The sequence below is a fragment of the Scyliorhinus canicula genome, chromosome 26 (genome assembly GCF_902713615.1).
Source record: "Scyliorhinus canicula chromosome 26, sScyCan1.1, whole genome shotgun sequence".
NCBI lineage: Eukaryota > Metazoa > Chordata > Chondrichthyes > Carcharhiniformes > Scyliorhinidae > Scyliorhinus > Scyliorhinus canicula.
In genome coordinates, this window is record NC_052171.1 from 2,419,334 (window position 1) to 2,435,492 (window position 16,159).

The 16,159-nt window shown below is 48.4% G+C and overlaps 1 protein-coding gene across 1 annotated transcript in view; it reads left to right on the forward strand.

Moving 5' to 3' along the window:
* Window positions 1-15,765, forward strand: part of zgc:152830 (uncharacterized protein LOC767682 homolog) — a 52,711-nt gene extending 36,946 nt beyond the window's left edge. Inside the window, exons 14-17 of the mRNA XM_038785164.1 lie at window positions 7,273-7,365; window positions 11,224-11,281; window positions 12,968-13,149; window positions 15,177-15,765. Coding sequence (XP_038641092.1) covers window positions 7,273-7,365; window positions 11,224-11,281; window positions 12,968-13,149; window positions 15,177-15,311 — 468 coding nt within the window. The 3' untranslated portion in view covers window positions 15,312-15,765. The remainder of the gene's footprint in view (window positions 1-7,272; window positions 7,366-11,223; window positions 11,282-12,967; window positions 13,150-15,176) is intronic.
* The last annotated feature ends 394 nt before the right edge of the window (window positions 15,766-16,159 follow it).

The window sequence follows — 16,159 nt, forward strand, 5'->3', positions numbered from 1 at the left end:
ACCACTCTAAAGCCCATCTACACTATTCCATTATCGTCCATATGTCTATCCAATGACCATTTGAATGCCCTTAGTGTTGGCGAGTCCACTACTGTTGCAGGCAGGGCATTCCACGCCCTTACTATGAGTAAAGAACCTACCTCTGACATCTGTCCTATGTCTATCTCCCCTCAATTTAAAGCTATGTCCCCTCGTGCTAGACATCACCATCCGAGGAAAAAGGCTCTCACTGTCCACCCTATCTAATCCTCTGATCATCTTGTATGCCTCAATTAAGTCACCTCTTAACCTTCTCTCTAACGAAAACAGCCTCAAGTCCCTCAGTCTTCCCTCATAAGATCTTCCCTCCATACCAGGCAACATTCTGGTAAATCTCCTCTGCACCCTTTCCAAGATCATGGCTGATCTTTTTATCATCTCCATTCTCCTACCTTCTCCCCATAAACCCTGACCTCTGCAGAAAATGTGTCTTCTGTTACTAACTTTTTGCCATGAGACACAATCCTTTCTTCATTTGCACTCTCAAAACATTTCATGATTTTGAACACCTAGCAAATCTTGCCTTCACCTCCTCTGCTTCAAGAAGAAGTACAGTTTTATAAAACTGGAACTAATTTTCGCGCGAGAACAAGCCCACTTTTGCACTATTTCTGAGGCCTTGATCTCTTGCCTAAAATCTGGTGTACTGAATTGGTCAAAATGCAGAATTGGGTCTTGACCATTGTCTGTCCAAGGTTTAAGCATAACTTCGCTTTTTGTGTCCATGTGTCTGTTCATTAAGCAGTGGATCCCATATGTCTTTTAATCATCTTCTCAACTTGTCTTGGTATGTTTCAAAGATGTGTACTGCACCTGCTTGAAAATATAAATAGAATCACTTTACATATTACAAGAATGGAAAAATGCTATTTTAGGTCCTCGAGCCAACTCCTGAATTTGGTAAAATCACAAATGATCTGTCATTCAACTCCACTTTCGTATCTATCCGTCACTGTTCTTGTCTGACAAAAATCTATAATTCTCAATCTGGAAAAGTCCAAATGTCTGCATCCATGAAAGAAGCCAATTTCAGATTTCTACGACCCCTGGGGAGGGAGGCGTGATGGTTAATTCTCAATGTTTTCTTCTTTGCTCAAATTTGAAGATAGGATGTCTCCTCGTTATTGATGATCCTCACTGATGCGCGATCAATAACTACTGAAACGAAGGAGTAGTTCGAATTGAATGCTTTAATCAACAAGATGTTTCCCCAGCAGCTCGAGTACAGAAAGAAGGTTGGCTGCTGGGAAACACGGGTTCTTATACCCCGCCTCGTTGGGCGGAGCTACCTTACATCCTGACCAATGAAATGCAAACACATTGGCCAATGAGCAGTGAACCTTCCCCACCAATGGTAGCTCACACTCCCAGGTACTGTAGTACCTCTAGTCATTCGACCACATTCACCCCTTGTTGAGAAAAGAACTGGGGGGGGTGCTTGGGCGTCCAGCCATGACTGGTAGTTGGGACAATTTGCTGGTAGTATGACGAGTGATATGGGACTATACCTCACTCCAACGGCGGCTGCCCACTGGCCCGTAACTATGTACAGCGTGTTGTGTTATCAACATGGCATCTATTCACAGAGACAGAGAAGAAAAAACATCCATTAAGAGTTCATATCGACTCGATCAAACGATCGGGGGCCTTGGATGTCCTCTGCGACCGACGGAGCTTCGTCGGAGATGTTGATGGATATGCGGGTGTCCATGACTCCGGGAGCGATGATCCGGTCCTTGTGGAGGTTTCAATACCCTTAGACGGCGTTTGTGTGGGAGGAGGGGGCGTCTAGTCCTCCAGGCGACGCAGGTGATGGGGTTGGCGGGCCAGGGAGGGGAGCGCCTGCAGGGAGCAGTTGCGGGTCGGGGGCGGGTCCCGCCATAGCCTGTGGGGAAGGTGGGTGGGGCCGGTGGCGATGGCGGGGATCCGGTGGGCGCCAGGTCCTGTAGAGAGACCATGTCTTGTCGGCCGTCTGGGTACTCCACATACGCATATTGTGGGTTAGCGTGGAGCAGTTGGACCCTCTCGACCAACGGGTCCGATTTGTGCGCCCGCACGTGTTTCCGGAGCAGGATGGGCCCGGGGGCTGCCAGCCAGGTCGGGAGCGGGGTCCCTGAGGAAGACTTCTTGGGGAAGACAAGGAGGTGTTCATGAGGAGTTTGATTTGTAGAAGTGCAGAGTAGAGACCGGATGGAGTGGACGGTGTCTGTGAGGACCTTCTGCCAGCGGGAGACTGGGAGATTTCTGGACCGTAGGGCCAGTAGAACGGTTTTCCAGACCGTACCGTTCTCCCTCTCGACCTGTCCATTACCCCGGGGGTTGTAACTGGTCGTCCTGCTCGAGGCAATGCCACTGCTGAACAGGAATTGACGCAGTTCGTCACTCATGAAGGAGGACCCCCTATCACTGTGTATGTAGGCAGGGAACCGAACAGGGAGAAAATGCTGTGGAAGGCTTTTATGATGATGGTTGTGGTCATATCGGGGCAGGGGATGACGAAGGGGAAGCGGGAATACTTGTCAATCACGTTGAGGAAGTACGTGTTGCGGTTGGTAGAGAGGAGGGGACCTTTGAAGTCCATGCTGAGGCGTTCAATGGGACGGGAAGCCTTTATCAGATGCGCTTTTTCGGGGCGGTAGAAGTGCGGCTTGCACTCCGCGCAGATGTGGCATTCCCTGGTCACTGTCCTGACCTCGTCGATGGAGTAGGGCAAATTACGGGTCTTCACGAAATGGAAGAAGCGGGTGACCCCCCGGGTAGCAGAGGTCCTCGTGGAGGGCTCGGTGGCGGTCCACTTGTGCGTTGGCACAGGTGCCGCGGGACAGGCGCATCGGGAGGCTCGTTTAGCTTCCCAGGATGATACAAGATGTCTTAGTTGTAAGTGGATAACTCGATCCTCCACCGCAAGATCTTGTCGTTTTTTATCTTGCCCCGCTGTGCATTGTCAAACATGAAGGCCACCGACCGTTGGTCTGTGAGGAGGTAAACCTCCTGCCGGCCAGGTAATGCCTCAAATGCCGCACAGCTTCTACTATGGCTTGTGCTTCCTTCTCGACCGAGGAGTGGCGGATTTCGGAAGCATGGAGGGTGCGCGAGTAGAAGGCCACGGGCCTGCCCGCTTGTTTGAGGGTGGCTGCCAGAGCTACATCAGACGCGTCGCTCTCGACCTGGAAGGGGAGGGACTCGTCGATGGCGCGCATCGTGGCCTTTGCTATATCCGCTTTGATGCGGCTGAAGGCCTGGCGGGCCTCCGTCGACAGGGGGAAAGTGGTTGTTTGGATGAGAGGACGGGCTTTGTCGGCATGGTTGGGGACCCACTGAGCGTAATAAGAGAAAAATCCGAGGCAGCGCTTCAGGGCCTGGAGCAGTGGGGGAGGGGGAGGTCCATCAGGGGGCGCATGCGTTCCGGGTCGGGACCTATCACTCCATGTCACACTACGTAGCCGGGGATGGCTAGGCGGTTGGTGCTGAACACGCAGTTTTCTTTGTTATAGGTCAAATTCAGGGGTTTTGCGGTTTGGAGGAACTTGCGGAGGTTGGCGTCGTGGTCCTGCTAATCGTGGCCGCAGATGGTGACATTATCGAAATACAGGAAGGTTGCCCGTAAAACTTATCGGTCGACCATTCGGTCCATCTCTCATTGGAAGACCGACAGCCCGTTTGTGACACCGAAGGGAACCCTTAAAAAGTGGTAGAGCCGCCCGTCCACCTCGAACGCAGTGTACTTGCGATCGCTCGCGCGGATGGGGAGCTGGTGGTGGGCCGACTTCAGGTCTACAATGGAGAAGACCTTGTACTGTGCGATCCTGTTGACCAGGTCGGATATACGGGGGAGAGGGTACGCGTCCAGCTGCGTAAACCTGTTGATGGTCTGACTGTAGTCTATGACCATCCTATTCTTCTCCCCGGTCTTTACCACCAGAATTTGTGCTCGTCGGGGGCTGTTACTAGCCTTGATGACCCCTTACTTCATAAGCCGTTGGACCTCGGACCTGATGAAGACCCGGTCCTGGGCACTGTATCGTCTCCTCCTGGTGGCGACAGGTTTGCAATCCGGGGTGAGGTATGTAAACCAGGACGGGGGATCGACCTTGAGGGTCGCGAGGCTGCAGACAGTGAGGGGGGGGGCATAGGGCCGCCGAATTTAAATGTTAGGCTCTGGAGGTTACACTGGAAATCTAACCCCAGGAGCACGGCCGCACAGAGGTGGGGGAGGACGTAGAGCCTGTAATTTTTAAACTCCTTCCCCTGGACCGTGAGGTGCGCTATACCATACCCCGTGAACTCAACTGAATGGGAGCCAGAGGCCAGGGCGATTTTTTGCTTCGCGGGATAGACAGGAAGAGCGCAGCGTCTTACCGTGGGAGGGTGTATGAAACTCTCCGTGCTCCCAGAGTCCAGCAGGCAGGTCATTTCTTGCCCGTTGAGCAAGACCTTCGTCATCGCCGTAGAGAAGGTACGGGGTCGAGACTGGTCCAAGGTGACTGAAGCGAGTCGTGGCAGAAGATCGGAGTCGTCATCGGGCGGTGCGTAGTCACCCGCGCCGTGGTCCTTGGAGCCGATCCATGATGGCGGCGCCCACTGGTCGCACATGGTGGGGGATGGACAAAATGGCGGCGCCCATCCCCTGCACGTGGCGTCGGAAACACAAGATGGCGGCGCCCGGAGGCCGCACGTGGCGTTGGGGGATGGAGACAGAGAAGTTCGCGGGCCGCACGGGGCCCTTGGAGAGAGATGGGGTGATGTCCCGCAGTCGCTGCCCGGGACCGCAGCAACCGCCTTGGCCTGGCAAACGGACAGAAAATGGCCCTTCTTACCACAGCCCTTGCACGTTGCCGATCGGTCTGGGCAATGCTGTCGAGGCTGTTTTGCCTGTCCACAAAAGTAGCAACGGGGCCCAGCGTGATTTCCAGGGTGTCTCGCAGCGCAGGCCTGAGGCGATTCAGAGTCCGTAGGGGAAGGGGAAGCTGAATTCCAAGCTGCCCAGGGGGCCACTGCGCAGACGGGACGTATGAACAGGCGTTTCTGTTCGCAACATCTAGAGAGTTCGCGAGGGCCCGTGCCTCCGTGAGGCTCAAAGTTTCCTTCTCTAACAGTCTCTGGCGGATTTGTGGGGACTGCATACTCGCAACAAAGGGGTCTCGGATTAAGAGTTCGGTGTGCTCGCTAGCTGAAACTTGAGGTCAGCCGCAGTTACTCCCCAGTACAAGGAGCGCATGGTAAAAATCGTCTTAACGACTCACCAGGGATCTGCTGCCTTGTCGCCAGCAAGTGCCGAGCGTAAACTTGATTTACCGGCCGGTTGAAGTGTCCTTTAAGCAGTTCCATGGCAGAGTCATAGTCGGACGTGTCCTCGATGAGTGTGTAGATGGTGGTGCCGATGCACGAGTGGAGGATGTGTAGCTTCTGCTCCCTCGTCGGTACGCTTTCCGCCGTGCTGAGGTAGCTATTAAAACAAGCCAGCCAGTGCTTGAATGTAGCTGCTGCGTTAGGAGCAGCAAGCCTTCTCCACCAATGGGAGCTCACACTCCCAGGTACCGTAGTACCTCTAGTCATACTCACGTTATTGATGATCCTTGCCAAAGGAATTAGTGTCTTTATATCGATCTGCATTATTGAATTTATGTAACTCCTTGATCAATTAAACCGTTTTTGTCTTTCCTCCAGGCGATGGAGGATAAATTTATGCAACCAGTCATTTTTATTTAACACTTTAGACCCCGTTATAATCTTGTAAATGGCAAATACCAGAATTGTTCCATACCATAACTTTACAGAGGATCTCAGCAAGGTGGGGAAAGTTTTTCTTTTTAAAAATCCTTTTTCAAGAAATTGGGTCAAATTGTATCTTATTGTGACATCATTGTGTATTGGCTTTCCACAGATGAACTCTTCAGAACCAAACAATGGATATTTTCTTGCTAATGTCCCCAGACTGAGTTTGAACTGAAGTTATACTTTGGGCGCGATTCTCTGCAAATGCGGAGAGTCGTAAAGGCTGCCATGAAACTGGCCGTGTTTCACGGCAGCCTCCGCGCCCCCTCCCGGGACCTGATCCCCCCCCCCCCCTGGTTGGGGCTAGCAGCGCGGCCCCGCGAAGCACGGCATCGCAGGCTTAGCGACCGTTGCTAACCCGCGGTTGGACGGCTCCAACCCACGCATGCGTAGATGACGTCATCACGCATATGCGTCAAACCCGCGCATGCGCAGGTCGTCATGCCCCTCAGCCGCCCCGCGGACTGATCCTGTGGGGCGGCAGAGGAACAAAGAGTGCGCGGGTTTCGGACCCGCTGCCCGCGATCGGTGCCCACCGATCCCGGGCCCATGCCACCCTTGGCACGGCCGTTGTATAATCTGTGCCATGGTTGTCGGGAACGGCACTTTGCGGCCGTTTTCACGAACGGTGAGAGCAGGTGTGTTTGCGTTCGTGAAAACGGCCGTAAAGGCCTGGGAACTCGGCCCATCGGCTAGGGGAGAATCGCTGTTCGCCGTAAAAAAAACAGCGAGCAGCAATTCGTGTCGTGGGGCGGCCGTGGGGGGGGGGGGGGGGGGGAGAATAGCGGGAGGTCGGGAAAAACGTCGGGAAGGCCCTCCCGCTATTCTCCGACCCGTCGTGGGCAGCGGAGAATCGCGCCCTTTATGTTTCATGATTCATTGATTTCACAAAACCATCAACCACAAACGGTTATTAGTTAACTTATCTTGGAGTTAGCGTAACAGTTATCACAGCACAGGAATCCTCAATATCCATCCAACTACAAGCCTTATTCTGTCAGCATTGGATGAATAAGTCTGAACATTTTTATGATTGAGAGCTGTTGATGACCAGATTCCACCACAACAGCTGGTGAAATATAAATTCAATTAATAAAGTGTAGAATTTAAAGTTAACCTCTGTAATAGTGACCATAAATCTTGTTGGTTGCAAAAACCCTTCTGGTTCACTGCTGCCCTTGGCTACTCTGACCTATAGGCGACTACAGAGCCAAAGTAATGTGGTTGACTCATTAACTGTCCTTTGAAATGCCTCTTCATGCCACTGAGTTCAAAGGGCAATTCGTGATTGGCAACAAATGCTGGCTTCGCTACTAATGCTTGTATCTCATAAAATAATACATTTGTTAAAAAAACAAAAGTAAGACAACATTGTACCTTTATTGTACTGTTCCAGCTTCTGGGGACAAATGTAAGGATTGACTGGGAATATTTTGATTATCATGTTATTTCTTACAGGCTATTAAAGAGTACCATCCTAACCGCTTTGAACTGTTCACTATTGCTACACTGACTGGCCATGCTATTCGAGCTGTTGGTTTCAACTACTCGGTGAGTTCAAGACACCTCCTAAATAGCCTGATACTATAATAGATAAGCTCATCCAGCCTTCAGTCCTTCTAACGTTACAGGAGGTTGCCGACATGTAGGTGGCGGTTGCACGTTAGGTGGCCTCTTTGGCTCTTCGCACCCGGTTTTTGGGGAGAATGTTGTGTGTTTGTTGAAAACCCAGAAAGAGAATCCGGGGAAAAAAGGGGGCGAGCGAAAGTCTCCCAGTGAATTTGGCGGTGAGCTCAACAGGAGGAAAATGGAGGGAGCTTGCCGAGTGGGGCCATGCCAATTATATGGATAAGCTGGTCGAGGTGATGGCAGGGGAGTTTGAGTGGCTGTTTTCCTACTCTCCAATTTTTGCGGTTGATAATGATCTGCTCAGGAGGTTTGGCTCGTTTTTGGGGTAAAAGCTGGATCTGGGCAGGAGTGAATATTTCTGTGGAAACTGATCTGTGCAGACAGCTATTCTTTCTGGCCAGGATGAACTTGCGTTATCTGGGAATCCGGGTGGCCTGTGATTGGGCCAAGCTCCATAAATGTAACTTTGCTAGTCTGGTAGATGGGATGAAGGCCGATTTGAAAAGGTAGGGATGCCTCCCTGACCTTAACGGGAAGGGTGCGGACGGTGAAGATGAATATTCTCCCGAGGTTTTTATTTTTGTTCCAGTGTCTCCCAGTCTTTCTTCTCAAGGCTTACTTTTCTAGGGTTAATAAATTGACATCTGCTTTTGTTTGGGCTGGGATGGGTTCGTAGGATGTTTTTGCAAAGGAATAGGCAGTCAGGGTTGGCACTACCTAATCTGTTATGTTACTACTTTGCGGCGAATAGGCAGTCGGGATTGTGTTATGGGCCAGGGTTCACCTGACCCACAACTTTTAATAGATTGTTATATGGAGAGCACAAGGCCCACTCTACAGGTGTGGTACAGCAGAAATGGAAAAGTATTTTTTAAAGCAAAAGAATGTTTATTCTATGAACTGAAGTTAACCTTTTTAAAACATAGAGTGAACATCTTAGCAACCATTAATTCAAATACAACCCCCAAAGAATACAACACTAAGTACTCCTTTAAGCTCTCCTTTTAACATCCATAAGACTTAAAACACCTTTTACCAGAAGAACATTAGGTTTACATTCACTACTGAGAACATTTATAATTCTGAATTCACCAAATGATCAAGAGATAGTCTTTTCATGGCAGAGATCAACAATACACCTGCTCTGTCTGGCTTCAGCTCCAACACTGAAAACAAAACTAAAACACACCCTGCAGCAAACAGCCTAAAACGAAAGTAAAAAATTGATCAGCCCAGCTCCACCCACTCTCTGACATCACTGCAGTAATAAACACCCATTTGTTAAAGGTACTCTCACTACAGATATTTATGTACACACCCATTTCTTATAGGTACTCTCACATGACAGTTGGCACTGCCTAATCTGTTATGTTAGTATTGTGCGGCAAATATTATAAGGTGTAGTGGTTCAAGGATCCAGACCCTAAGACCATAAGACATAGGAGTGGAAGTAAGGCCATTCGGCCCATCGAGTCCACTCCGCCATTCAATCATGGCTGATGGGCATTTCAACTCCACCTCCCAGCATTCTCCCCATAGCCCTTAATTCCTCGCGACATCAAGAATTTATCTATCTCTGCCTTGAAGCCATTTAGCGTCCCGGCCTCCACTGCACTCTGCGGCAATGAATTCCACAGGCCCACCACTCTCTGGCTGAAGAAATGTCTCCGCATTTCTGTTTTGAATTTACCCCCTCTAATTCTAAGGCTGTGCCCACGGGTCCTCGACTCCTCGCCTAACGGAAACAGTTTCTTTGCGTCCATCCTTTCTAAGCCATGTATTATCTTGTAAGTTTCTATTAGATCTCCCCTTAACCTTCTGAACTCCAATGAATACAATCCCAGGAACGCCAGCCGTTCCTCATATGCTAGACCCGCCATTCCAGGGATCATCCGTGTGAATCTCCGCTGGACACGCTCCAGTGCCAGTATGTCCTTCCTGAGATGTGGGGCCCAAAACTGGACACAGTACTCCAAATGGGGCCTAACCAGAGCCTTATAAAGGCTCAGTAGCACATCGCTGCTTTTATATTCCAACCCTCTTGAGATAAATGACAACATAGCATTCGCTTTCTTAATCACGGATTCAACCTGCATGTTTACCTTTAGGGAATCCTCGACTAGCACTCCCAGATCCCTTTGTACTTTGGCATTATGAATTTTCTCACCGTTTAGAAAGTAGTCTATGCTTGGATTCTTTTTTCCAAAGTGCAAGACCTCACATTTTCTCACGTTGAAATGCATCAGCCATTTCCTGCACCACTCTCCCAAACTGTCTAGATCCTTCTGCAGCCTCCCCACTTCCTCAGCACTACCTGCCTGACCACCTAACTTCGTATCATCAGCAAACTTCTCTAGAATGCCCCCAGTCCCTTCATCCAGATCATTAATATATATGGTGAACAGCTGCGGCCCCAACACTGAACCCTGTGGGACACCACTGGTCACCGGCTGCCATTCCGAAAAAGAACCTTTTATCCCAACTCTCTGCCTTCTGTCAGACAGCCAATCCTGTATGGAGCAGTTGGAAGTTTCATGCATAGAGTCAAGCCTGAGGGCCCTGGTTACTGCACCATTCCCGTTTCCCTGCTAGTTTCTCTTTGAGACGCTGATGGCCACTTTGAAGACTCAAATAGGCAGCATTTTAAACTGAGTTCTAGGCCAATACTGGCTCCGATTTGCAGGGAACATAGGTTTGTGCTGCCTGGCTTAGATGCATCGTTTCAGGCGAGAGAGAGAGGGAGGGGTTGGAGAGTTTAAGGACGTGTTTCTGGAGGATGGGTTAGCCAACCAGGACTAGTTGCTAGAAAATTTCCAGCCTCCCAGAGACCAGCCTCTGAGAGGGAATGTATTCAATTGTGTGATATTTTTACGCAAGGAGCTTCCTTTATTTGCTCTGGTTCTGTCACCCTTGCATATTGACAGGATCCTGTCATTGGCTGAGTTAGGGAGAGTAAAATTTTGGATGTCTATGGACAGATGTTGGCAACGTAGCAGGTGTTAGTCGAGGTAGTAAAGAGGAAGTGGGAGGGTGAGCTTTGGTCTTCGACTCGGGGGTTGGGGCGATGGCGGGAGAATGTGAGTGAGGCTCTTCACAGGGTCAACTTCACATCCTCATGTGCGAGGTTAAGCCTGATCCAATTTAAGGTAGTCCAAAGGCGCACCTAACTAGAGCATGTATGAGTGGATTCTTCCCATGGGTGGAGGATAGATGTGAGCAGTGTTAAAGAGGGCTGGAGAACCACACGCACATGTTTTAGACTTGCCCAAGCTTGCTGGTTTCTGAGTCTCCTTTTTTGATACAATGTCAGGGATTTTGGGCAACAAGCTGGAGCCGAGCCTGTTGGTGGCTACTTTTGGAACATTGGACTCGCCAGTGTTGCACATAGGGACGAGTGCAGAAGTCCGAGCCTTCACCTCATTAGTAGCCCGGAGGCACTTCCTTCTTCAGTGGAGGTCCACCTAAGGCCTCGGCTTGGTTGGGGGACCTGATGGAATTTTTGCAGCTTCAGAAGATCAAGTACACCATGAGGGGGTCAATGGAAAGCTTCAATCCCGTGGCAGCCTGACCTCTCCTATTTCAGGTTACCATCTGCTGTGAGGGAGGGGGGGTTGTCTTTTTGTCTTGATTTAAGATTTTGTGTTCTGGAGGGGAGGGGTTGTGGGTGCACTTGGGCTCTCATACGCGGTTGGGAGTTGCTATATTGTTTTTGAAAATCTTGCTTGAATTAAATATTTTAAAAAACATTCCTTGAACTCCCATGTTTATCTTTTGTTACAGATCATTATGGATAATGGCCCTGCTAAGTGGGCAAAGACTGCTCTAGAACTTCAAGCAGGTAAGAGTAATTTTGCTCTCCGTATCTCTTGAGGTGTTTAGCACACTGGGTATTCTGAATGAACTTTTGAGTAAGTGATATGATTGAACATCTATAATTTCCTTCTTTGCCCTTGATGAATGTGGGATTTTTTTAAGCAGCTTTGTGTGCTTTGGTTATGCCTGTGTAATCTGATATAGGAAAGGCATATGCCAAATTTATGGTATTTGCTTGCAAAGTTAGTACATGGTCCAAGATGACTCAAAATTAACTCTGGTTTGAGGGAGGCAGGCACAGGAGATAGGAGTTCAAAGTGCAAGGATCCTTGCTCGCATTTGGGACTGGAGAATGGTGAGATCAAAATGGTTCTTGGAAACAAGTACCAGGATATTAATAATAATCTTTATTAGTGTCACGGATGGGTTTACATTGATGTTGCTGTGAGGATGCCCTCGTCGCCGCACTCTGGCACCTGTTCGGGTGCACTGGGGGAGAGTTCAGAGTGTCCGGTTCACCTGGTGGGCACATCTTCTGGGACTTGTGTAAGGAAGCCGGAGCACCCAGAGGAAACCCCCTCGGGCACGGGGGAAGGGTATGGGGTCCGCACGGACAGTGGCCCAGGCCGGGAGTCAAGCCGGGTCCTTGGCGTTGTGAAGCAACGTTGAGTTTGGTCTATTGCTGTTCAGGGATCAGGGTTTTAGGAATCCAATATGAATTTGAAGAAATGGCTGAGGCCATAGAAGTCTGAGAAATGACTCCTCTAGTGAGTGGTTGAAACGATTGGATTGATGAATTTTAGGGGAAACAAAAAAAGCAAAAAGCAGCCATGGGAATAGAGTTACAATGCAAAATAGGAGGAGGCTTGAGCAGAGCATAATCGTGTACTGATACCTTTTTTTGATATCCTATATAAATGTACATAGTGCAAGGTGGAAAACTAGTTAGTGGCAAGGAAAGCAATAAGTAATCGGATCTAGAATTTGTGGAGTTAAGTGAATGCTGAAAGCTCTCTTGCTGCTTGCTTTGTATACTACTGATCAGAAAAACAAATGTTGACAAATTATAGTTGCTCTCTTTTTTTTAAATTTAGAGTACCCAATTCATTTTTCCAATCAAGGGGCAATTTAGAATGGCCAATTCACCGACCCTGCACATCTTTGGGTTGTGGGGGCAAAACCCACGCAAACACGGGGAGAATATGCAAACTTCGCACGGACAGTGAGCCAGGGCTGGGATCGAACCTGGGACCTCGGCGCCGTGAGGCAGCATTACTAACTATTGCGCCACCGTGCTGCCCTCTTTTTTAAAAAATATGTACCTTGATGCAGTATTGTTTTTTTGTTTTTAAAAAAAATAAATTTAGAGTACCCAATTATTTTTTCCAATTAAGGGGCAATTTAGCGTGGCCAATCCACCTATCCTGCACAACTTTTGGGTTGTGGGGGTGAAACCCACGCAGACACGGGGAGAATGGACGCAGTATTGTTAAGGATATGCTATAATTGAGACTACAAATTTGAAGTGCGGCCATGTTTTTCTTTCCCCTACCCCCTGCTTGTCCTTTGCTTTCTCTTTTGGACGAGCTTGGTTTGCAACTCCTTAAGGTCAGGTCTGTTGCAATGGCAGGAATGTTGACTTGTTAGTGACCAAACATTTTTATTTCAAAACCATTTTTTTCTCATTTTAATGTTGCATTTTTCCTGTTAGCTGGTCATGAAGCGGCTGATCCTTTTGAAATCTCCACCATTCGGCGTGAAGACTATGATTTTCACAAAGGGAAATCAGAGTATGAAGAGATTCTGCAGTGCAACAACGAACCATCCAGCGCCACACCACGTGGGCATCAGTCCCCTGCAGCTTTCCTCATCATGGCTTCTGGCCTAGATAAGGTAGCATTCGTTGCTTCCTGGAGATTGTCATTGTGTTAAATAGCTTGCAAATTGTATGTTGTATATAAGTGACCAGTTAAGAGCTTTTAAATTGAAAGTGAATTTGCCAGTCTCGCCAATGGGAGGAATCACAAGTTGGTCATTTCTTACCCTGCCTTTGTGTAATTTAATTGGCAATCACTCATGTCCAAAACTTCTAGTCTTAAGTGTGCTCTCTGCAACTGCCCAACTATTGAAGATATGTGAAGTACACAGAATTGTTTTGATTAATTAGCTAAGATAAAGCCATCAACAACATGGATTGTAGGCCTCGAACGACAGGGAGAGCCAGGATGGGCAGGGCATGGGGCCAGAACAGCCACAGGAGGCCGCACAACATGTGTGAGAGGGCTGCGGTGCACACGGGCAATCTAATCGCCTCCGTGTTTACCAGCTCGGCGGCCTAGTCACCAGCAGCTTGAACATTCTGTCCCACCACCACTGGCCAGTCACTCCCTCCCCTGTCCGGTTTCCCAGCGCTCCACGCAATTTCCCCCCTCCCCCACTCCCCCCAGCACCCACACATCCCTCTGCGTTGCCCACCTGGTTCACTGCAGGAAGCTGGCCCTGGGTTGACAGTATCAGTGAGACTGGTCCAGGTGATGAAAGATGATGATCACACACTCCGCACGAGTTCTGGAGTTCCGCATCATTTGACAAAATGTGACTCTGCAATGAGCAGCACATGCCACGTCCCCTCGGTGATATCTACATGCTTGCTTGCCATTCCATTTCATGGTCCCATTGTGGCCCTGAGGGGCAGTGGTCAGGACCAGAGCAGTGAGCCACCCACTAGGTGGGTCCATGGTGCCTCAGAAGGTGGCCCCGGGGGTGGCCTCCGCTTACCCTGGGGGCTCTAGCCAGTTCCACCTCCAACATATGCACCCCACACCATCGGCCTCCAACGCCCCCCGCACCCCCACCCACCCTCAGCACCACCACCCCCCCTCCCCTTTTCCCTGAAAAGCAACCACTAGGTTTGAGACCTTGATTGTCTTTCCACTATAGTCGGCTATGACACCGTTAATTGGATGGGAGCAGGGTAGAACATCAAAGCACGACCTTGTTACTGAGCAGACATGTAATCTACATAGTGGCTTCTTCATTAAATACCAGCGTACTATTGTACCCACAAGCCTTTGTTCATTCAAAGGCGGCACAGACACTCGTTTGTTCAGCAAACAAAATATTACTGGCTAGTTATGGAGTTTTGTAAGCTTACATGCTGCTTTGAGTGTGGGCAGTACTCTGCCTGTTAGCAACAGCCAAAAGAATGTGCTGTTTGATGCAATCTGCCAGTCATTGGAATGTATCACCAGTGTACCTGAAATTTGTTTGTCAAATTATTTGAGTGGTGGCCAGAACATTCGAGCTTGAAGGCAGCATTGTGTTAGTGGACAACACCACTTGTATTGTGGCTGAGTACTTCCAGTGTGAAATGGCCAGCTTCAACTGTTGCTCAAATCTTAGAAAGCTTACTCTTCCTGGGTAGTTTTGAGGCAAACTAGGCTCTTGCTCTGCAAATGGCAACCTTTGGTCCGTTTGAGCACCATACACACGAGCAATAATATAATCACGGTCACCGTTATCCCGCAGGATAGCTATGCCCCATATTTTGGTGTCTAACTTGCTTGGTGAGCATGTGGCTCAGGCCCCATTTACGTGGAGCTGGAGGAATCCCAATGCATGTATAACTGATGAAGATAGGCTTGACCTATAACATTCCAAGCTAGATCACAATTTTAATGTATCTTTTGCTCTTTCAAGAAACTTTTCCAAAAAAACAATTTGGGGGCAAGAAACCTTTCCAAAAAGAGACAAATAATGGATTTCTATAGAAGCACATAAAAGGAAAGTAGACTGCTTCGTTTCAAAGGGTTGATTCGAATGTGGGATGGAGCATCATGTTACATGCAGCCTCATTCAAAATGATTACATTTTTGTTCCTACCTTGAAACCTTTGCACTAAATCAAATCTTCTCTTTCAGCATGGAATAGATTCTGAAAAACCTCTTTGCTACTCTCATATTGACATTGCGGGATCTTCTGGCCCATTTCCTGGGATACCGACTGGATCACCAGTGGTTGCACTGGCAGCAAAATATGTGCTCAATCGTGTTTGAACAGCTGAATTAAACAATACCATCCGATTCAGCACTTGGGAAGACTTCTGTAATCAACATTCCTAGTCAAGATAATATACAAGGTCTAATGCAGTTGGCTGTTCGTCTTCACCTTGCCCCTAATGGAAATGTTAAGTTATTAAATTTGGTATAGTGCAGCATTCATAAAACTGGCGACAGGCGAGTTAATCAGTTCTCCAAAGTTTCTCAGGTAGGCCCATGAATGTGTTACTCTCTTTCAATACTAATTTCTTCCGTGTATTAGTTGTGTAACCTAAATACATACACTAACAACGGTCAAATTTCCAAATTAAGTTGAGCTTCGCAAGAAAAACTGTTGAAAAGGGTGGTCAAGCTATCAGGTGCAGGAATTAAGGGATAAACACTTTAATCAAGTTGGAATTGTCAAGTTGGAATTGTAAGATTCAAAAGTCAATAAATGCGACAAAGATGCTATTGTTTGGGCTGATCTTATTTAAAAAGCCACAGTCCAGATGAAACCACTGAAATGGATATTGACCTTCTACTTGCAAAAGGTAGTTGCATTTGTAACCAAGTGTTATGACTTGCCTTATGATTATCATTTTGAACTATGTTTGATATAAACTTAGCAAGCAATATTTTCCACTGTTTTTTGGGTGCTCCTGGACAGTTGTCGAAAATATTGCTCAAATCAGTGCCCTATGACTGAGGCATGTAAGCCATGGGACTGAAACACAAGCTTGAGGTCTAGGTGCAGTGATTTTCTGACATTCACCTGAAACCGTAAGTCTGCATAGAATTATTTTTCACCGTGCAGCACTTGGTTTATAGAGTGTCAGCTTGTTTGACCCTTTGTTAGTGAGACA